This window comes from Gopherus flavomarginatus, chromosome 3 (genome assembly GCF_025201925.1).
Source record: "Gopherus flavomarginatus isolate rGopFla2 chromosome 3, rGopFla2.mat.asm, whole genome shotgun sequence".
Classification (NCBI taxonomy): domain Eukaryota; kingdom Metazoa; phylum Chordata; order Testudines; family Testudinidae; genus Gopherus; species Gopherus flavomarginatus.
The window spans coordinates 233,170,902-233,194,563 of record NC_066619.1 but is presented as its reverse complement, the minus strand read 5'-3'; the positions used below and the strand labels follow the sequence as shown (position 1 = coordinate 233,194,563).

The following is a 23,662-nucleotide window of genomic DNA, read 5'->3' as shown; positions in this document are numbered from 1 at the left end:
GTAGCCTGTAGATTTTTTTTCAAATGCTTTGGCATTTCATCTTCTGTAACGGAGCTCTGATAGAACAGATTTGTCTCCCCATACAGCGATCAGATCCAGTATCTCCCATACGGTCCATTCTGGAGCTCTTTTTGGATTTGGGACTGCATTGCCACCCGTGCTGATCAGAGCTCCACGCTGGCCAAACAGGAAATGAAAATCAAAATTTTGTGGGGCTGTTCCTGTTTACCTGGCCACTGCATCTGAGTTCAGATTGCTGTCCAAAGCGGTCACAGTGGTGCACTGTGGGATACTGCCCGGAGGCCAATACCGTCGATTTGCTGCCACACTAACCCTAATCTGATATGGTAATACCAATTTTAGCGCTACTCCTCTCGTCTGGGAGGAGTACAGAAACCGATTTAAAGAGCCCTTTATATCGATATAAAGGGCCTCATAGTGTGGACGGGTACAGCGTTAAATCGGTTTAACGCTGCTAAAATCGGTTTAAACGCATAGTGTAGACCAGGCCTTTGTTGGGCCTATCCTGTAGTAAGTGACTTCTGGGTACCCTTCTGGCTCTATCAATCTGTTTCTTCACTTCCCCAGGTGGGTATTTTAGTTTTAAGAACCCCTGATAGAGATCCTGTAGCTGTTTGTCTCTGTCTGAGGGATTGGAGCAAATGCGGTGGTATCTGAGGGCTTTGCTGTAAGCAATGGATCATGTGATGTGGTCTGGATGGAAGCTGGAGGCATGTAGGTAAGTATAGCGGTCAGTAAATTTCCAGTATAGGGTGGTGTTTATGTGGTCATCGCTTATGTGCACAGTAGTGTCCAGGAAGTGGATCTCTTGTGTGCATTGATCCAGGCAGAGGCTGATGGTGGGATGGAAATTGTTGAAATCTTGGTGTAATTCCTCAAGGGCATCCTTCCCAAGGGTTTAGATGATGATGTCGCCAGTGTAGCACAAGTAGAGTAGGGGCGTGTCATAAACAGATAGCTAAGGGTTAATGTCTCTTTCACCTGAAGCACCTGACCAGAGGACCAATCAGGAAACCGGATTTTTTCAACTTTGGGTGGAGGGAATTGAGTGTCTTTGTCTTTGTTTTCTGGCTGCCTGCTTTCTCTGAGCTTTGGAGAAGTAGTTCTATTTTCTAGTCTTCTGTTTCCAAGTGTAAGGACAAAGAGATCAGATAGTAAGTTATATGGTTTCTTTTCTTTGGTATTTGCATGAATATAAGTGCTGGAGTGCTTTGATTTGTATTCTTTTTAAATAAGGCTGTTTATTCAATATTCTTTTAAGCAATTGACCCTGTGTTGTATCATCTTAATACAGAGAGAACATTTGTACTTATTTTTCTTTCTTTTTATATAAAGCTTTCTTTTAAGACCTGTTGGAGTTTTCTTTACTTCAGGGAAATTGAGTCTGTACTCACCAGGGAATTGGTGGGAGGAAGAAATCGGGGAGATTTGTGTGTTGGATCGCTAGCCTGATTTTGCATTCCCTCTGGGGGAATAGGAAAGTACTTTTTGTTTCCAGGATTGGGAACGGAGACGGGGAGTCCCTCTGTGTAGTTTCACAGAGCTTGTGTCTGTGTATCTCTCCAGGAGCACCTGGAGGGGGAAGGGAAAAAGGATTATTTCCCTTGGTTGTGAGACTCAAGGGATTTGGGTCTTGGGGTCCCCAGGGAAGGTTTTTCAGAGGGACCAGAGTGCCCCAAAACACTCTAATTTTTTGGGTGGTGGCAGCAGGTACCAGGTCCAAGCTGGTAACTAAGCTTGGAGGTTTTCATGCTAACCCCCATATTTTGGACGCTAAGGTCCAAATCTGGGACTAAGGTTATGACAGGGCGCTAGGGGATAAGAGCTGAGGAAGTGTTGTTCTAAGTCAACCATAAAAATGTTGGCTTACTGTGGGGACATGCAGGTACCCATAGCAGTGCCGCTGGCTAAGAACAGTTTCACTGAAGATTTGACAAAAAGCAAAGAAGATACCAATGTGAGATTTCTAAAGATAGCTACAGCACTCGACCCAAGGTTTAAGTATCTGAAGTGCCTTCCAAAATCTGAGAGGGATGAGATGTGGAGCTTGCTTTCAGAACTCTTAAAAAAGCAACACTCCCATGCAGAAACTACAGAACTCGAACCATCAAAAGAGAAAATCAACCTTCTGCTGGTGGTATCTGTCTCAGATAATGAAAATGAACATGCATTGGTCCGCACTGCTTTGGACTGTTATGAAGCAGAGCCTCTCATCAGCAGCGATGCATGTCCCCTGGAATGGTGGCTGAAGCATGAAGAGACATATAAATCTTTAGCGCATTAGGCACGTGAATATATTGCAGTGCTGGCTACAACAGTGCCATGCAAATGCCTGTTCTCACTTTCAGGTGACATCGTAAACAAGATGTGGGCAGCATTATGTACTGCAAATGTAATCAGACTTGTTTGTCTGAGCAACTGGCTCAACAAAAAGTAGGACTGAGTGGACTTTCAGGCTCTAAAATTTTATATTGTTTTATTTTTGAATGCAGGGTTTTTTTGTATATAATTCTACATTTGTAAGTTCAACTTTCATGATAAAGAGATTGCACTACAATACTTGTATTAGGTGAATTGAAAAATACTATTTCTTTTGTTTTTTTACGGTGCAAGTACTTGTAATAAAAATAAATCTAAAGTGAGCAATGTACACTTTGTATTCTATGTTGTAATTGAAATCTATATATTTGAAAATGTAGAAAACATCCAAAAATATTTAAATGGTATTCTATTAACAGTGCGATTAATTGTGATTAATGTTTTTAATCGCTTGACAGCCCTAGTTATAATTAAGGCTAATATTTTGTCACAGTTATTTTTAGTAAAAGTCATGGACTGGTCACAGGCAATAACCAAAAATTCACAGAAGCCCATGATCTATCCCTGACTTTTTCTAAAAGTAACTATGACAAAACAAGAAGGGAGGAGGGTCCAGCACCCATGGCTGCTGGGGCTCCAAGGTCCCCTTCCGCTGCACATAGTGTCTGAGAGCATGGTGTCCCCCTCCTGCCATCGCCACCCAGGAGCTGCTGGGTTCCCCCTCGGTGCATGTGGTGGCTCGGAGTTGTGGGGTCTCCCTGCTACCCACAGCGGCTAGGAGCTGCAAAGTCCCCCACTGCACATCAGCTGAGAGCTGCTGAGTCCCCACCAGCTGACACCTCCAGCCACGCTGCCCTGGGGCTGAAGCAGACAATGTCATAGATTCTGTGACTTCCATGACAAAATCTTAGCCTTAGTTAATAGAAAGTTGTTTTCAACTTTACTGCCATTGTTACTGGGACAGTTGCTACAATACTGCTTGTGTGTATGTTAAAATAACAGTTTTATACAATATGTTAACAAGAGGATCCTGTGTTAGGTTTTTTCTTTCTAACATTGCATTACTGGCGCTGACGAAAATAACTCAGTGTTTACTTTAAAGGCACATTTCCTGTGACAAATATTGCAATTATGCAGTGCTTAGATGCTTTACTATGTTCTTTTGTCCTAATACAAGGACTTCTTTGAATTCAAGTGTGGTTTCACTGACCCTGTACATAATGATGTATTGGCATCTGTTAGGTAACTACTCTTCAGAGGCCATTGTGGAACTCAGCTTATTTTAACATCTTCAATGTCTTAATTCTTCCTTTAGCATATCCTTTGCTCAACTACTTTTAACATCTAATCCAAGTTACTACATAGATTTCTCATTCAATTCCTGCTAGTCAAGGTTGTCATGGACTCACAGGTCATGCCCACTCCTGGCCCCATGCAGTCCGTGGCGGGGTGCCCCTTTCAGTGAGACAGCCCTTTCCCCTGGGGTCCACTCTCCCTCGGGGTTAAGCCCCTCCAACTCCTGCCACACCTCTCTAAGCCTTAGCACACCCATCTTTCGCCATGGGCCCCCTCGGGGAGTCCACTCACTCTGGATCCCCAGGGCCTCCACCCCCCGAAGGGGATGATGCAACCATGTTCTCTAGACCGAAGTGACTTTCAGCCAGCATAAAACAGGAGGGGTTATTGTGTGTTCCACAGCACAGGAAACTCTTAGGGCCTCAGGCCTGGCCTCCCTCAGCACTGCATATCCAAGTTTCCCCAGCATCCTGGTGGGCTCTGCCTGCTTCCTCTCTCCAGCCCAGAGCCCCCCTGCTTCCCAGATGGGCATCTGTTATCACCAGTCCCAAGCCCCGCCTCTGTCCATTGTCCTCTATCCAGGTAAACAGGATAATAAACAGGGTCGCCTGGGCCTCCTCTTCTCTTTTCTGTCCCCTGGCTCCCTCTGGCTGGAACTGGCTGGTTAGGTCACCGGGGTCCTCTTTTCGCAGCCCAGTGCCCTTCCCCTGGCCAGAACCAGCTGTGACTCCTGAGAGCTGAGGAGTCACAGCTGGTTCTGGCCAAAGACCTGAGCAGCGCCTCCAGGTCACCAGGTCACTCATCACTGGGGTCTCCATTCTCCCCGCCAACGGCTGGGGTCCCAAGTTTTCTCGCCGGTCCTCTGTAACCACAAACTCCCTTGGCCATCACCTTGTTAAACCCATAACACCTAGGGAAGCTGAGTCTCACCCCCTCGGCTTGCCAACCATAGGAAAACCAAGCGAATCCCCCTTAGGAAACAAGGAAAACAAGAAACTCCTCCATGTCATCACAAAGGTGCACACAATTTTGTTTTAAGATTAGTCTGGAGAGAGAGAGAGAAGAAAATCCCTTCCTACCTCAAGCCCATCTGACTGACCTAGTCACTCATATCCCAATTTCACATGCTTCTTCCATTTCTAAAAGGGGGACACAAAAAAATGAAATGTAAATATCTCATGACGTTTTTTACACACAAGCTGGAGATAGTGTAGGCTCAGTGTTTCAGCCATGCTAGTATTTCCTCTCATTTAAAACAGATTGTAATAAATTCTGTGAGTATTAATGGTAAATGATCTGATAATTAGCCCTGGCTCCATCTACTCTATCCCTTCCCATTTGCATCCAGCAATGGAGCATCTGGCTGGCATGCAACCCCCATGCTTCCATCAGCAGTCAGAACTAAGCTTCAGGTAGCCCTCTGAGGGTATGGCTACACTTACAGTTTTGCAGCGCTGGTAGTTACAGCTGTGTTCGTACAGCTGTGTAGGGCCAGCGCTGCAGTGTGGCCACACTGACAGCTACTAGCGCTGCAGTGTGGCCACATTCACAGCACTTGCAGCGCTGTTTGGGAGTGGTGCATTGTGGGCAGCTATCCCACAGAGCAGCTCGTCCCATTTTGGCGCTGTGGCTTGTGGGAAGGGGAAGGAAGTGTGCGGGTCTTTCCGCTTCCTGTTCCAATGCCCCGTGGTGCTTTGCTACACATTCCGAGCAGTTTGGCGGCATTGTGATTCTGCAGCACGATTTCTGAGATTTTTGTTATAAATGGAGCCTGAGCTGCTGAGGACCTTGCTGATGAATGTTGCCAGCACATCACGCATGGCAGTGGAGCTATTCCTTCAGCTGCAAAGTGACAGTGAGGAGTCAGACGATGATATTGAAATGCCTGACGCTGAAGACACTCAATTGCTTGTGGCAGTAACAGACGTGCTCAGCACCATGGAACGGCGCCTTTGGGCTCGGGAAACCAGCACTCAGTGGTGGGATCACATCGTCCTGCAAGCCTGGGATGACGAGCAGTGGCTGCAGAACTTTAGGATGAGAAAAGCCACTTTCATGTCACTGTGTGCTGAGCTTGCCCCTACCCTGCGGCGCAGGGACACGAGATTGAGAGCTGCCCTGCCAGTGGAGAAGCGGGTGGCTATTGCAATCTGGAAGCTGGCAACTCCAGACAGCTACCGATCGGTGGCGAACCAATTTGGAGTGGGAAAGTCCACCGTTGGAATGGTGCTGATGCAAGTTTGCACAGCCATTAATCGCACCCTGCTAAGAAGAACTGTGACTCTTGGGAACGTGCAGGACATTGTGGATGGCTTTGGACAAATGGGTTTCCCTAACTGTGGAGGGGCAATAGATGGGATGCATATTCCTATTCTATCACCACCCCACCTGGCATCAGAGTACATTAATCGCAAAGGGTATTTCTCCGTGGTTCTGCAAGTGCTTGTGGATCACTGTGGGCGTTTCACGGACATTTACTCAGGATGGCCTGGAAAGGTGCACGATACACGCATCTTTCGGAACATTTCCCTGTTCAGGAGGCTGAGGGCCGGAACTATTTTCCCAGACTGCAAGATCACAGTAGGGGACGACGAAATGCCCACTGTGATCCTTGGAGACCCCACTTACCCCTTAAAGCCATGGCTCATGAAACCGTATACAGGGAAGCTTGACAGGAGCAAGGACCGGTTCAACTACAGGCTGAGCCGGTGCAGAATGACTGTGGAGTGTGCTTTTGGCCGTTTGAAAGCCCGCAGGAGGTGTCTTTATGGGAAGCTAGATTTGGGGGAAAGCAGCATCTCCGCTGTTATATCCGCGTGCTGTACCCTCCATAATATTTGTGAAGGGAAGGGTGAAAGATTCAGTGAGGAATGGACCTCCGAGGTTCGACGCCTAGAGGATGAATTTGCACAGCCAGAGAGCAGGGCTACTAGGGAGGCCCAGGAAAGGGCTTCAAGGATTAGGGATGCTTTAAAGGAGCAATTTGATGCTGAGAGCCAACAGTAATGTTTGGTGCCTTTGCTGTGCTTTGTTCTACCTTGGGGTACAATATTTACCACTTCCTGCAATAATAAAACGTATTGTAAAAGCCATAAAATCCTTTATTCAAAATACAGTACATAAAAGGCCAGGGGGGTTAGGGTGCTGGACTGTACATTCAGAGGTTTGAATATGTCCTGTTCGGATTACTGTTCAATGTCTGCTGCACTTAAGGATTACTATGCTGCAGGGTAATGGGGGTGGAGTGCACAGGGTATGAATTATAGTTATCAGGGCTGGTAGGTGATCGTACAGGTGTTGGGGGCAGCTGGGGGTAATAAGAAACTGGCTGCTGGAGAAAGGTGTTTTGTGCAAATACTGGGGAACAAGAAAGAGAGCTTTGGGAGGGCTGTGGGTTACCACGGTACATATCTGCCTGCATGGCTACGAGAGACTTGAAAGACTCAGTTTGGCGAGCCAGGAGGCTTATCATCTGCTTTGAGGTTTTTTTGATAGCCAGTTCCTTTCTCCTGCTTTCTATTTGCCTCCAGTCATACATTTTCTCTCTCCATTCATACATTTTCTCTCTCCATTCCTGTGTCTTCCTACTTTCTCTGTTGTAGTGATTCATAACTGCTTTGATCAATTCTTCTTTTGATTTTCTGGGATTTCTTCTCAAGTTCTGCAAGCGACGTGAGGCCGGTGATCCGGCTGCATTAGTCAAGGTCACTAGAAAAAACAAAGATAGAACCATGTAATACACAGAGGCTACATTGTTTATTATCACACAGTGAAGGAGTTTTTAGACTTTTTGTAGCATCCTTCCCACATACCTCACATAACACAGAGAGGCCAGGGAAGCTAAGTCATGGCGAGCAATGGGGTGAGTGTTTCTGCCCCGAGTGCACCTGGGAGGGGGAATTGACCGATGGGTCACTGGGGTTTATCTGCACTGGGTACAGGAGGTAGCTGGTGTCCTGCACAGGGGACAGTAGTGAACAGGAAGGTGGCGAGCTGCTGGCGGGGGGGCGGTCCGCGTTAATGCAGGCCTGCTGGTGAGGGGGGGGGGAAAACGCACAGCTGTGCTGGCTGCCTGCTGGGAAGTGTGGGGGAACACCGGAGCGCACCGCGGGTCTGGATCCCTGCTGGGAGGGGGGTGGGGGAACACCGGAGCGCACCGCGCGGCTGGATGCCTGCTGGGAAGGGGGAGGGGAGACTGGAGCGCACCGTGGGGCTAGCTACGTGCTGGGAAGGGGGGGGGAAGACTGGAGCGCAACGCGGGGCTGGGCGGGGGACCGCGAACCTGGCGCCCTGCACTCAAGTATCCCTAAATTCTCAACAGGGTTTCCTACTGCCAGATATATCACTGCTGCGTGTTACCTGGGAAGAGAGGGAGGGTCTTCTACAGCAATGTGGATTCCGCCCTGGCCCCTATGCAGCTTGCCTGTGTGCAGCCATGGTCCCCCCACCCCTCGCTGCACAGTGGATCGGACGAGTTAGCCTGACCGGGACAAGGACCACGGTGGCTCTCCCGATAAACTTGAGAAAGCAAATTGCCCACGCTCTGGCTGCAACTTTTCAAGAGATTACCGAGGCAGATTACAGAGACGTGATAGAGCAAATCCATGGGCTATTCCACGTTTAGGCATGCATGCAGGCAGCCATAACCCAAACCCTCCTCTCCCAAAACATAAAAATCTGCTTACCCCGAGCACGCTCCTCAATTTCTTCCTCACCAGCAACTTCCTGCTGCTGCGACTGGCTAGCCTCCTCCTGGCTTGAGAAGAGCTCCTGGCTGCATGCCTCCTGGGACTCCGGGGTGTCTCCCTCCACGCCAGTAGCCTCACTGTCGGCTTCCTCTACACCCTCCCCCACTTCTCCCTGCTCTGAACTCTCCATCGTGGTCCTCGGATTGGCAGTGGGGTCACACCCAAGTATGGCATCCAGCTCCTTGTAAAAACGGCAGGTTGTGGGGGCAGCTCCTGAGCGGCGATTTCCCTCACGGGCTTTGCAGTAAGCACTCCTCAGCTCTTTTATTTTGACCCTGCACTGCAACGCATCCCGTTCATGGCCCCTTCTCAGCAAGGACTGCGATATCTGCCCATAAGTATCATAATTTCTCCTTCTGGAGCGCAGCTGTGCTTGCACAGCCTCCTCACCCCAAAAACTGATTAGGTCCTGCAGCTCTGAATTGTTCCATGCTGGGGCTCGTTTGGGGCGTGGAGGCATGGTCGCTGATTGATTGAATGATTGATTGCACTCCACACCTGGCTGAGCAAACAGGAAGGGGATTTTTAAAATTCCCAGGGCATTTAAAGGAGGGGTCAGCTGAGCCCAGGGCAGTGGAGTGTGCATGATTACCAGAGGGGCTTCAAAGGTATGCTGGGATACCTCCTTATACCACGGAGGTCAAAAGCGCTGGTGGGTGTCCACACTTGCTGACCAGCGCTGGATCACCAGCGCTGGATCCCCTACACCCGAGGCTCGACTGGGTGTACAGCCAGCGCTACAACCAGGGAGTTGCAGCGCTGGCCATGCTTTGCAAGTGTGGCCACATCCTAAGTTGCAGCGCTGTAACCCCCTCACCAGCACTGCAACTCTGTAGTGTAGCCAAGCCCTCAGGTAACTGTAACTGTAAGGATGGCAGTGGTGCTGGTGAAATCCTTATTGTAAGTTGCTCCCATTAATGTCTGTTTATAACACCTTTCATCTGAGGATTACAAAGTGCTTTACTAACACCATGAAGTAAATATTATTATACTCTTTCTCCAGTGGGGTCAGTTGTACAGAGAGGTTATATAACTTGTCCAAGGTTTTAGAGCAAGTTCGTAGCAGAGTTGGGAACAGAACACAGTCTTCTTCACTGCTAGTTGTCCTGTTCTAAAGACTGTTTGTTCTCCTGCACCTGGGGTAGTCACTTATGTCTATGCAAAGTGTGGGTGAAACACTACCACATCCTACTTGTATCATGTCATAGCTGTTCTGCTCTGGTGTAAATGACTACATAAGGGGCTGGGCAATGGGGAATCTGGCCCAATATATCAAGAATCTGTATCTGGGGTGGGGATTTTTCTTCCTTTCTTCAAAAAAAGTGTTGCTGCTCTGAGGGGAATGCATTGGCTTTCTTTTCTGAAGTTCAGGCTTTGAAATGACAAGAAATATTTTAGCAATGAGTGAGAGCTTGAAGGAGAAATTAACCATTCTGAAACCACTTGAAAGGAGAGGATATTTTCTGCCTATGTGGTCCTCCAAGGCATTGAATCCCATTTTAAAATTAAACTATGTACTTTGGTTTCTATTTCTTCCTTTTTAACGGCTAAAGCTCTTTGTAGTCTTGTTAACAGCAAGGAAACATACTTTTCTTCACAGACCCACAGGTCTGTGTAGGAGGAGTCTGAGCTGATTACTGCTGTCTTATTTAAAGCCATCCTAATCTAATTAAGTGCCTGTCAGATAAATACTGACTGCTTCCCTAGACCCACCAATCTGGAACTATAATTCCATGTACAGTACAAAAAGTATTTGATTTTTCTCTTCAAGGGCCCCAAACAAAAATTCCAAACTTTTGGCATGATATTTTACCTTTCATGCCTCAAGGCTTGATCCAATACCCATTGAAGTCAGTCTGCCATGTCACTAGCCTAATGTACTGGGTACGTAAAACACTGCAAAAATGGTGAGAAGAACGTTACTATTAACATACTTCTGTTTTTTTAATCCAAGGAGAACCCTTGTAATAGATTGGTCAACACAGCAGATTCTAATTGCAGCTGGGTGAAATGTTTCAGCCAACATCTTTTTCACCAAAAAATGCAGATTCAAATTATTTTGGTCAATTTTTTTTAAATGACTAAAATGAATCATTTCAACATTTTTGAAAAAAGGTTTTCATTTTTTTTTTCAGGCTAGGTTCACAAAGACGTAGGCACCATTCTCAAAACACAGGTGGCAGTACTCTTCTTCCCTATAGTCCAGTGGCTAAAGCATGAACATATGTTTCCCACATCCTAGCTACAGGCCTGCTCCAAACTCCCTAACCACCATGCTATAGGGGATCTTGGGGTAGGTCTCTCTCAGTCTCTCCTGTTGAAGCTGTTCCACTTTGTACATATAATTAAATTGTCACTGGAGCAGGGATTGGAATCTGAGGGTCTCCATCTTTCCAGGTACGTACCCTAACCACAGGCTATAGAGACATTTTTTCTTGGCCAGTGAATGAAAAGGAGTTCCTGTTTTAAAAAAACAAAACAAACATCAAAAAAACCGCTGGGAGAATAGGTCGAGGATTAAATAGGTCCAGGATTACACTAGAGTAAAGAAGGAAGTTGCTTCTCAGGAATTCAGACACAGATGGCAAATACCTACAAAACCTAAAGAAGCATGAGGAAGAGATCTTTAAAGCCCAGGGACACATAAGAGAGAGTCGGGGTTTCTAAGGACAAATTTTAGGGAGACTGCAAACTAAGGCCAGAGTGGGCAGGTATATCCTGCCAGCTAATGCAGAGCAACAGAGTGTCAGTCTAAATTGGATGGTTGTTTGATCCCATGTCTTCTCAGATGAGGGTGGAGCAAGGCAGCCACAGAACAGTGAGTAACATGCTCAGATCTTTTATGAAGAGGAGAGGAGAGACCAGGATGAATTGACTTTCCCTCCAGCAAATGACTAAAAAGTTTTGGTGTTTATTCTCCCCTCACTTCCACTGGCATATAATATGAGTGACTCCAATCAAGTCAATGGAGGTATTCTGGTGTAAAATCACTTTGAGAAGAGAATTGGTGTTTTAGTGATTTTTTTATTTTTATTTGCAAGTCCTACTCTATTTCAATAGCATTGTATAAAGTGTGTTGGGATCCACCAGAATAAAAGGTGCTGTGCAAATGTAAAACATATCTTCTTGTTGTTATTAGGATCCTGCTAATTTTATTCAGTGAAGTAATCCTTGCTCACAGTCATCAGCAAGTTGCAATTTGCATAACCACAGAAATGGTTATGCAAATTGTGAATCAGAAATGTCTTTAAAGAAAAAGGCTAAATCTCAAAGAACTTCTAGCTGAAAACAGGCTTTACTCTGTTTATACTCATCTGAACTGACAGGTGTTTTAATTTATATGTTGCTCTTTCTTGGGACATCTAATTAAAACTAGGTGAAGGGAATGGAGGGTAAAGAAATAACTGCAAAGAATGGGCAGAACATTTGAAGGAGAAATAAGAAACAATAATGAAGAGCAAGAAGGAAAAATCCTCTGAGAACAATTCCAGCTTGTTCAATATTTTATTATTTTGCAATTAAATTAAAGAGACATGGTCAAGAGCAGACAGTTTCTTCTAAATGCATCTGAATATAAAAAGTTCTCTGAGTCATTTGCTAACCTGACGTATTGCCATCTCTTTTGTTTTCAAAGGTTGGCTGATATTTACAGCACAAATAGCCAACCATAATATGGTCTGCTCATCAGGCCTGTATCATTCTCTAAGGTATGGATCCTAAGAGAAGATATGAACTCTGTGTGTGTGTGCATGCGCATCCACAGAGACACAGTGTGCACATTGGGTGAAAGCCTGGCCCCACTGAAGTCGGTGACAAAACTCCCACTGACTTCAGTGAGGCCAAGTAGTTCAACCATGGAACAGGATGAACGAACGCAGAGCATTCCTTCATGTACTAGACCTGCCTCTGTCATTAATAGAGTCACGTGGGTTCTTTTCTTGCACATTTTACAAATGGGAAGATTATCTGGATGGAGCAGGCAGAAATGAAGTGTGTGTTCTCAGGTTGTTCATAAATGGTCTGTACGTGGATAATAATAAAGCTCTGAGGGTGGAGATGAAGAAGGGTGTCTATTCTCCAGGGTTATCAACATCAGTGAAGGTGACTGTGTGTTCTTAGCAACAGCTGTTCTGTTTACTCATTGACAACAAGGACCAAAATGTTGGGGTTTCCCCTGCTTGTTTGTTCCCTTTTTAAAGGGCAAACTCAAGATAGAACTGCAACTTGTCTACTCTCATGGAACCTGAACATGGAGATTTTGGTGTGGCCAGTACCTGATGCTTTTGGCCGGACTGACATAGATGGCATGAGAGAAAAACCTACAGTATGCTCTCAGATACCATATTGTTACATCTTTTGACCTGAGTGGTTAGCCAATATTCGGGGTCTTACAGGTTGTTTCCGTTAGGAGAAGAAACTGATGGCAGTCAGGTGTTTCTTTGATGCAATCCTATTTATTTACAAAGAATGTACATAAAGACCATGGGCCGCACATAATGGAGGCTGGGGAAGGATAAGCCTCCCCAAACCTCCACTAATGCTCCCCTGAACAGCCCAGGGCTGGGCCATGTGCAGCTCAGAGCTCTTCCGGGGGGCCAGGGCCCAAGGCTCCTCCCGCTAGCCAGGGCTTGGGGCTACTCAGTGGGCAGGTTGGGGCTGGAATGGCTTGGGATGGCCAGCCAGGGCTCCTCCAGCTGCAGGCGCTTGGGGCTGCTCTGGCCCTGGCAGGCAAGGGAGGAGGTGGACTAAGGGCAGGGTCTCGGGCAGAATGGATGGGGTAGGAGCTAGCATGCCCAAACAGGTGGGTTCATTGTGCCGCCCATGATAAAGAACCATCTCCCCAAACACATTCAAAATCAGACAGGAGGTAGTTTCCTTGCTCAATATCCCAACCCTTATTCGAGCCAGCACTCTGCCCAAAAATATTTAGCTTTTAGCTTTATCTTAAGGTCACACAATAAGTGCTTCTCTGATTGTGGTTTTTACTGCCTTCTCTGCCTGCTTCTGTGGTGTTTCTGTCTGCTTCTGTTCACACATGCGCACACAGCTCTACCAGAACATTATCCGGCCCTATGTATTTCTTTTCAGCCCCACTGGAACCCCTCTGCCCACATAGCTTAGCTCCTGACCAGCCTTGTATATGGCCTGTGTTTTGGGCACTGACTCCTAGTGTTTCAGCTGTCTTACTCCAAAAGGCACTAAATTGCGTCTTACATTTATCCTGAATGAAGGGCAGCTGTTATACCCACCATCTTCAATGAGCTTTCTCCCAGGCCCCAGCAGAACAGTATTACAAACTTAAAGCAGACTGGAGGGTGAACAAAAAACAGGCAGCCCAAATGCTCAAAATGCAGCCCCTTCACCAGGTGGTATTTTATTCTGTTCCCGAGACATACATGGAACACCTGAACTTGGAGCTATAAAGGAAATAGAGTTGAGTAAAGAGAAGCTCAGTACCTTTCAGGATCAGGCCCTAATGTGTCAATTCTTTCAATTTCGTACAATAGGAACTGGATTGGGCCTCCAGGAAGGGCCAAAGTCTTTGACTTCAGGGAAAAAGCTGCTCACCACATTCAAGGAAGAATGGGGATGGAGAGGCGAGGTTACTAGGACAGGTGAGGTCTAAACCTGGCCAATTAATACAGTTGCCCCAAAGACTGAGAATTGATTCTTTAAAATTTCAGACTTTGTTTTTATTATACAGGCAAGGTCTCCATGCTGCTCTTGTTTAAATCCTTTAGCAATGTGGCTGGACATGCAAGTGCTAGATATTAAGTAGTTAAAGCATGTTTGAGAAGATTTCTTGTTATCACTTTTTGTTGCTGATACCACTGCTACTGTGTTCCTATATGACAAGAGGTTCTGGTTCTTATTTGTTAAGAAGACAGTTACCAAACTTTGGATGATATCCAGACTCATGTCTGGGAATGCTATTTCACAGAGAGTCTCAGAAAGCTGAATCCAGTGGCCACTGACATAAATAGAAAGACAGGCCTGGAGTGTAGAACTCCAAAATGAGCACCAGGATTTGTAGTGACTGGCACATTTGTTGGGGTCTGTGCAAAGAAGAGCCCAAGGATGGAAAGGGCAGGGCATAGGAGCTGGACTATCCGAGTGAGAGCTGAGTCATTTTGGCAGAGAAGTTTGAGGAACCTGCAATATTCCTGTTCTGCAAATAGTCTCCTGTGCTATTTGTCCTGCACTTTTCATGGGCATTTACCATATTTTGGAAAAAAAAAAAAAAAAAAAAAAGGAGTACAGGATCCCTCTGTTTCTGTAGCATGGTCCCAGCCAGGGCCTTGATGTCCTTCAAACTGTTTTCTATCATCACCTAATTGATTTCTCTCATCAATCTTCCTTTTTCCCAGCCATGGGAAGACTTTTCCTCATTCAGGACCTTCTACAGAAGTCTAATATGCTTGCTTCCTTTCTCTTCCTCAGTGAAAGATCTTTGCTTAAGCAGGTTTTTCACATATATGAAATTTCCAGAGACTTCAATATGTGCCTCTTGCTTGAAGGACCCATCTTTTTCAGCTTGCAAGAGCTCTGTTCCCTTGTATGTGTCCAGTGATGGATGCCAAATATGGCTTATATCTTTGCTTGTACCTTCCAAAGTTCATTGATACTGTTTCAAGAGGCAGGATGTACTCATGCTGTTTTTTCAGTCCTACAGTCTTCCCATCCCATTGTATGTGAATGGGAGCTTCCATTGTTCTGATTCCACCAGGCTTAATATACATAGGAGACAGGTAAATAGCTCTAAAATTTCCCTTCTGTCTGGGAGAGACCTGTTTCTCCCTTTGTTTGGACACAGGCTGTACAGCCTAGCAAAGAATATCCATAATTCCTTGTACAGTGTTAATACTGAACATAAATTTTATGATGATATTAATCACCAGTGTGTCATAGGTTTTTCTGAAACACTTCACTCATTATACTTTTATAGTACAGAAAATATTGTAAATAATCAGTTAATTCAATCACTTATCACTTTCGGTTCAGCCCCCTTGGCTTTATAGACCAGTAAACCTTTGCAATGTATTCTTGAAAAGTAAAACCCAGACCAAGCTTCTCTCTCCTGCTGAGGTTCCCCTTCCCCACTTGTTAGCTTGATAGCTTTGTTTACCTTCTATGCTAATGGACCTTCATTGTCTCTGCCTGATGACCAAACTGGTGAGAGAGGCAAATACACATTCCTTTGTCTAAAGCAAATTGTGTTTATGCATTGCTTGCCAAACACATTTTAAGAATATAATTCTAGCACATATTCATAACTCTTTTGTTTGTACCTGGGGCATACATCATGCAAGAATATTAATGATCAGTGAGTTATTAGTTTTCCAGTGACGTACTACATGTCACCTTTTAGATATAGATTATAACCATAGTGATCTTGGGTACGCTGAATTGGCCAAGACAGCTGAAACTCGTTACCTGATAACAATGAGCTCCTTGCCCTCTGGCACGGGTATGCTTTTCAGATCACACCTCCCCCCTTACAAAGTTGCAGCAGGGTTAGCCACTGGCTGACCCAAAGGCAGCAGGTCAGAGCCCTCCTTCCTGGACAGGGCGTCTGCCAGTGTATTTTCTTTCCCCTTTATGTAGAAGGAACCTGTTTTGTCACCTTTGTTTGTTTACAGTCCCCAGGCCATAATACCAGAGAGCATCCATAATTTCATCTACCGAGTTCTTACAAACATTTCCCAATGACATTAATGAGCAGTATGTTAGATTTCAAACAATATATTACATGTCACCTAGTAAATAAATATGACACCCGGGTGTGAGGTGGAGGAAGTGTGTTGGGCCTGACAAGAGTTGCTGATGCAGAGTAGCGAACCACAAATGGGCTTCTGCACCACAGTGTTGTCAGAGAACTATATTTTTGTTGCTGCAGCACAGAGATCATGCATTATTGTAACACATATCGGACTAACTCAGCACTTCACTGAGCTGAAAGTTACATGATCAAAATTTGTTGCAGCCTTGGATATTAATAATTTCGACAGTGAAATCAATGGAATAGCTCCTACTGAAAGTAGTTTTGGAATAGATTCAGTGAATTCTCAGGTTGTTCTTTTTGTAAGAACAAAACAGAGTACTCTCCCATAAAGCGAGAGAGAAGTAATTATGATCAGTGGCCTTTATTCATTAATTGCACTACAGTAAAATTACTTAAGCACTGACTGCAGACCTGTATATAATAAGCTAAATTCATCTCTGAATGCAACTGTGTTGATTTTACTGTGGAGTTAATTTGTTCCAGTTTGTCTTTCTGTGGTCACCAGAAGTCTAAATAGTTCCCAGATGTAGTATATTTTGCCATTCCGTGACAATAATGTGTCCTTCAAGTTGTGAGGATGTTCATTGGAGGAATTATAGAGAGGAGATAACAGATATATATGCTAGTTTGGTGTTATTTAATGAGTCATTGACATTAAAATCCGCCACAGTCTTACCTTGCATAGCAGTCAAGCAGTATATTGATTATAACCCACAGTAAATTGAAAAGCTGGTTGTTTTGCTAGTAGGTCAGTTGTACAGTGGAGTTGTGCAATCACCATTTAGGCTCTGAAATTTCATTGACGAGATATATAATTTTTTAAAAAATCCTATAACACTAAGAGGCTACAGGCCATTGTGCTATTTTACACCATTTTAGGCTAATGGAAGGGAAGGGATATGTCTGTTGTTTTAACAAAATAAGAATTCTCCCATTGGTTTGCTGATAAATCAGTTGTTGAGGCAAAATAGATCACATTCACAATGACTACTTTTTGAAAGTAAAACAAATATTTAGACATGGCCAGGATTTTTGAAGTTTCAGTCACAGTAAAGTTTTCAACAATCTATTTACAAATGATGTTTTAATAATACCAACAGTCATTTAAATACTGATCTATCATTATACAGTAACTCCTCGTGATCATTTTATTACTCTTTTTGTTGCAGTCTGAACTAAAGCATTAGTCATTTTGAGCTTTCTTCTGCTACACATGTGACTTAGGTGCACGAGTTATAACCACTGTACTAACAACCATTTGCTTCTATTGTTTTGGTCACAAAGGAAACATTGCTTCTGTGGGATTGGAATGATCATATAGAGTTTTGTGCTGGCAGAATGTTGTTGGTGAACAGATATGTGCCTCATCTCAGCTGGGATCCTCATCCTTAAAGAATTCATTTTGGTTTCAGTAATTTTGTTTAGGATGAACAGGTCTGGATAAAGTTCTGTGTTGCCTCCATAACACAGTCTATACGGGGAATATTATTGTCACATATATTGCTTGGGCATCTGTCCTGTATAAACAATGGTGGCCTCACTATAGATACTTTGATAAAAACCCTTGGGCCAGATTTTTAAAGGTTATTTAGGCAGCTAAAGATGTAGATAGGCATCCAGTGGGATTTTTGGACACCTATCTGCATTTTTAGATGTCTAAATACCTTTAAAAATCTGGCCGTTAGATGTTACAATGGATATTGTAGAAAGTCCTACGGTAAATAGATTTTCTCCCTCCTTTTCTTTATATTTGTAAGCTCCAGAATTCTTGATGTGTGGTTATCACTATGTTACACATTGTAATACAATAGTCAATGAAGATACTTCATGGATACAAACTAGGCAAATGAATTTACATTCCTTAGGAAATAAATCTGATTAATTTCCACCTCCTTGTCTGTTGATTGCAAACCTCAGAAGAATATCATCATTGCTGGTTTTATAATCCTTCATTCTTCCAATACATATTAAAAACACAATGGACATAACAGGGTTTAACATAATATTTCCTCAGTAAAATTTACAGTAAAACTTTAATAGAATTCTATACTGCAATGCAGTTGTAGCCGTCTTGGTCCCATGCTATTAGAGAGAGAAGATGGATGAGGTAATATCTTTTAATATCTTTTATTGGACTAACTTCTATTGGTGAAAGAGACAAGCTTACACAGAACTCTTCTTCAGGTCTGGGAAAGGTTTCAGAGTGGTAGTTGTATTAGTCTGTATCAGCAAAAAGAATGAGGAGCACTTGTGGCACCTTAGGGTATGTCTACATCTACAATTTTGCAGCGCTGGTTGTTACAGCTGTGTTAGTACAGCTGTATAGGGCCAGCGCTGCAGAGTGGCCACACTTACAGCAACCAGCGCTGCAAGTGGTGTTAAATGTGGCCACACTGCAGCGCTGTTGGGAGTGGTGCATTGTGGGCGGCTATCCCACAGAGCACCTCGTCCCATACTGTGGAGGGGCAATAGATGGGACTCATATTCCTATTCTGTCACCACCCACCTGGCATCAGAGTATGTTAATCGCAAAGGGTATTTCTCTGTGGTTCTGCAAGCGCTTGTGGATCACCGTGGGCGTTTCACTGACATTTACTCAGGATGGCGGGGAAAGGTGCACGATGCACGCATATTTCGGAACAGTGCCCTGTTCAGGAGGCTGAAGGCCGGGACTTTTTTCCCAGACCGCAAGATCACAGTAGGGGACGTGGAAATGCCCACTGTGATCCTTGGAGACCCCGCTTACCCCTTAATGCCATGGCTCATGAAACCATATACAGGGAAGCTTGACAGGAGCAAGGACCGGTTCAACTACAGGCTGAGCCGGTGCAGAATGACTGTGGAGTGTGCTTTTGGCCGTTTGAAAGCTCGCTGGCGCTGTCTTTATGGGAAGCTAGATTTGATGAAAAGCAGCATCACCGCAGTTATATCCACGTGCTGCACCCTCCATAATATTTGTGAAGGGAAGGGTGAAAGATTCAGTGAGGAATGGACCTCCGAGGTTCGACGCCTGGGGGATGAGTTTGCTCAGCCAGAGAGCAGGGCTAATAGGGAGGCCCAGGAAAGGGCTTCAAGGATTAGGGATGCTTTAAGGGAGCAATTTGATGCTGAGAGCCAACAGTAATGTTTGATGCATTTGATGTGCTTTGCTTTACCTTGCTGTGTAATATTTCCCACTTCCAGCAACAATAAAACGTAGTGAAAGAAATAGAAAGAAAAAACTTTATTCAACAAACAGTACATAACAGGCAAGGGGGTAGGGGTGGTGGACTGTACATTTACAGGTTTTAATATGTCCTATTTTGTTCAATATTCCCTGTCTGCTGCACTTCAGCATTACTATGCTGCAGAACAGTGGGGGTGGAGTGAACAGGGTAAGAATTATAGTTATCAGGGCTGGTAGGTGATCTTATAGGTGTTGGGGGCAGCTGGGGATAATATGGAACTGGCTGCTGGAGAAAGCTGTTTTGTGGAAAGACTGGGGAACAAGGAAGAGGTCTTTGGGAGGGCTGTGGGTTACCACGGTACATATTTGTCTGCATGGCTACAAGAGACTCGAAAGACTCAGTTTGGCGAGACAGGAGGCTTATCATCTGCTTTGTGGTTTTTTTTGGCAGACAATTCCTTTCTCCTGCTTTCTGTTTGCCTCCATTCATGTACACTCTTTCTCCATTCATGCACAGTCTTTCTCCAGTCCTGTACACTGCTTCTCCATTCATACGTCTTCTCTCTCCATTCCTCTGTATTCCTACTTCTCTGTTGTAGTGGCTCATAACAGACTTGATCAATTCCTCTTTTGATTTCCTAGGATTCCGTCTCAAGTTCTGCAACCTACGTGAGGCCGGTGTTACGGCTGCAGTAGTCAAGGTCCCTAGAAAACAGAGATAGAACCATGTAATACACAGAGGCATCATTGTTTATTATCACAGTTTGAAAGACTTTTTGAGACTTTTGGTAGCATCCTTCTCACATACCTCACATAACACAGAGAGGGCAGGCAAGCTAAGTCATGGCGAGAAATGGGGTGAGGACATTGGGTCACTGGGGTTTATCAGCAATGGGTACAGGGGGTAGCTGGTGTCCTGAAGAAGGGACAGTAGTGAACAGGAAGGTGGTGAGCTAGCTGCTTGGGGGGGGGGGGTTTCTTTGGTCCGCGTTCACGCTGTCCTGACGGTGATGGGGGGGTGGAAACGCAGTGCTGGATGCCTGCTTGGATGGGGGTCGGGGAACACCAGAGCACACCGCGTGGCTGCCTATGTGCTGGGAGGGGGGGTGGGAAACACGGGAGCACACCGCGTGGCTGGATACCTGCTTGGAGGGGGGTCGGGGAACACCAGAGCACAACGCGGGGAAGGATACCTGCTTGGAGGGGGGGGGTCGGGGAACACCAGAGCACACCGCGGGGCTGGATGCCTGCTTGGATGGGGGTCGGGGAACACCAGAGCACAACGCGGGGAAGGATACCTGCTTGGAGGGGGGGGGTCGGGGAACACTGGAGCACACCGCGGGGCTGGGTGCCTGCTTGGATGGGGGTCGGGGAACACCAGAGCACAACGCGGGGAAGGATACCTGCTTGGAGGGGGGGGTCGGGGAACACCAGAGCACGCCGCGGGGCTGGATGCCTGCTTGGATGGGGGTCGGGGAACACCAGAGCACAACGCGGGGAAGGATACCTGCTTGGAGGGGGGGCCGGGGAACACCGGAGCACACCGCGTGGCTGCCTACGTGCTGGGAGGGGGGGTGGGAAACACGGGAGCACACCGCAGGGCTGCCTACGTGCTGGGAAGGGGGTGGGGGGGAAAACAGAGCGCGATGGGCTGGGGAACCGCGAATCTGGCGCCCTGCACTCAATTACCCCTAAACTCTCAACAGGGTTTTCTACTGCCAGACATATCACTGCTGCGTGTTACCTGGGAAGAGAGGGAGGGTCTTCTACAGGAATGTGGATACCGCCCTGGCCCCTATGCAGCTTGCCTGTGTGCAGCCATGGTTCCCCCACCCCTCGCTGCACAGTGGATCGGACGAGTTAGCCTGACCGGGACAGGGACCACGGTGGCTCTCCCGATCAATTTGAGAAAGCAAATTGCAAACGCTCTTGCAAAAACATTTCAAGAGATTACCGAGGCAGATTACAGAGACGTGATAGATCAAATCAATGGGCTATTCCACGTTTAGGCATGCATGCAGGCAGCCATAACCAAAATCCTCCTCTCCCAAAACATAGAAATCTACTTACCCCGAGCACGATCCTCAGCTTCCTCCTCAACATCAGCTTCCAGCTGCTGCGACTGGCTAGCCTCCTCCGGGCTTGAGACAAGATCCTGGCTGCATGTGTCCTTGGACTCCGGGGTGTCTCCCTCCACGGCAGTAGCCTCACTGTCTCCGTCCTCTACAACATCCCCCACTGCTCCCTGCTCTGAACTCTCCATCGTGCTCCTAGGATTTGCAGTGGGGTCACACCCAAGTATGGCATCCAGCTCCTTGTAAAAGCGGCAGGTTGTGGGGGCAGCTCCTGAGCGGTGATTTCCCTCACGGGCTTTGCAGTACGCACTCCTCAGCTCTTTAATTTTTACCCTGCACTGCAAGGCGTCCCGTTCATGGCCCCTTCTCATCAAGGACTGCGATATCTGCCCATACGTATCATAATTTCTCCTTCTGGAGCGCAGCTGTGTTTGCACAGCCTCCTCTCCCCAAACACTAATGAGGTGCTGCAGCTCTGCATTGGTCCATGCTGGGGCTCGTTTGGTGCGTGGAGGCATGGTCGCTGAGTGATTGATAGATTAATTGCACTCCACACCTGGCTGAGCAAACAGGAAGGGGATTTTTAAAATTCCCGGGGCATTTAAAGGAGGGGTCAGGTGAGCACAGGACCGTGGAGTTTGCTTGATTACCAGAGAGGCTTCTTCAGGTATGCTGGGATACCTGCTTATGCCACGGAGGTCAACAAAAACGCTGGTGAGTGTCTATACCTGATAACCAGCGCTGGTGATCCAGCGCTGGATCCTCTACACCCGAGGCTCGACCGGGTGTACGGCCAGCGCTGCAAACAGGGAGTTGCAGCGCTGGTAGTGCCGTGCAGGTGTGTACACATCCTAAGTTGCAGCGCTGTAACCCCCTCACCAGCGCTGCAACTCTGTAGTGTAGACAAGCCCTTAGAGACTAACAAAGAAACTCAGAGTATCACAGCTAAATACAAGGTGGAACACATAAGGAGTTCACATTCCAGGCGAAATGGGCAGTTAACACCTCTACTATTATAGGACAAAGGATGGCTAGTGACTTACAGACTGTTGTAGTGAGCCATAAATTCAGTGTTTCAGTCCATGAGGGCTTGTCTACATGTACAGAGTTGCAGAGGCTGGAGCAGGCTTCCTTTGAGGATGAGGACTGAGAGGTCAGATATGGAGTGATCATTTTGTGAAGTGTTCACCCATGGGTGATATGGTGCTTTTGTCTTTTATCATTTTTCTAAGTTCATTTGGAAGCGTAGTGACTGTCTTGTTCATCCACATAGTTGTTACTGGGTTATATAGTGCACTGGATGAGATTCCATGGATCTTGAAAGGTGTGCTGTGGGGGATATTTTTTATTGTAGCCTGGAGGTATGTCTACAGGATTCGCATTTGTTGCTCTGGCAGGGGCAGGTGGCATTTTGAGTTGGTATGTCCTGGTCTGTGGGGAGCTTGCTTCTGACGATGAGCTTGGAGAGGTTGGCGGGTTGTTGGAAGGCCAGAAGACGGGGTTCAGGAAAGATATCTGACCTCTCAGTCCTCGACCTCAAAGGAAACCTGCACAAGCCTGGAACTTAAACTCATAACTGAAACACTGAGAGGCACAACACTTAAATATCTATAAAAATTTGTGCCCTAGTCCTAGTGCTACAGCTTCCAACCCTGTTACCTACCAAATAAGACTCCTTCCCTGATGTAATATCATCCTGAGTGTCTCATGTAGTGGGACTGGCAGCAGAGTTCTGTGGTAGCATTTCTACTCCAATCCTAAATTGGACTCCTACATATATTGTGTCAGCTGTATAGTCTTATTGATGACATCAACTCATTGTCACATGCTTACTCCTTTATAAATTATTTGAGTGGCTACCCATAATCTCATGACCATTCAGCATGTAAACTCTGACTCTCACAGCTAATAATTCTTTTGTGTGTTGGAAAGCTGAGCTGAATGGTTTGATATTCAGTGGCTCTATTCTGGCAGTTAAAATAAATCAAAGTAGGAGAGGGAGCCCGTTAGCTTTTGTGGCAATTGTCATGAGTGTCAACACTATGTGGTGATACAACATTGCAACATCTTGTGCTGACAGGATGCAGAAAGAGAAAGAAAGTAGGGGCAAGAGAAGAAATGTAACCAAAAGAATTATATGACCCCAAATAACCCACCAACCAAAGAGCAGCATATAAGTGACATCTTGGGTCCAGCCAGGCCCGTCGACAGAGGGGGGTAAAGGGGCAATTGCCCAGGGGCCAAGGCAATTTGA

The 23,662-nt window shown here is 46.0% G+C and overlaps 1 protein-coding gene across 2 annotated transcripts; it reads right to left on the bottom strand.

Annotated features, from left to right (window-relative positions):
- Positions 1–6,291: 6,291 nt before the first annotated feature.
- Positions 6,292–22,119, bottom strand: LOC127048258 (zinc finger and SCAN domain-containing protein 29-like). Of its 2 annotated transcripts, none has more exons than XM_050947884.1 (2): positions 21,404–22,119; positions 6,292–7,344 (listed from the first exon to the last, which is right to left on the bottom strand). In XM_050947884.1, the coding sequence occupies exons 1-2, from the start codon at positions 21,924–21,926 to the stop codon at positions 6,845–6,847; spliced, it is 1,023 nt and encodes a 340-aa protein (XP_050803841.1). In that variant the 5' UTR covers positions 21,927–22,119; the 3' UTR covers positions 6,292–6,844. The 2 variants fall into 2 exon arrangements, with proteins under 2 accessions (XP_050803841.1, XP_050803840.1); XM_050947883.1 differs by lacking the exon at positions 6,292–7,344 and adding an exon at positions 19,376–20,038 and having other exon boundaries at positions 21,404–22,115.
- Positions 22,120–23,662: the final 1,543 nt, after the last annotated feature.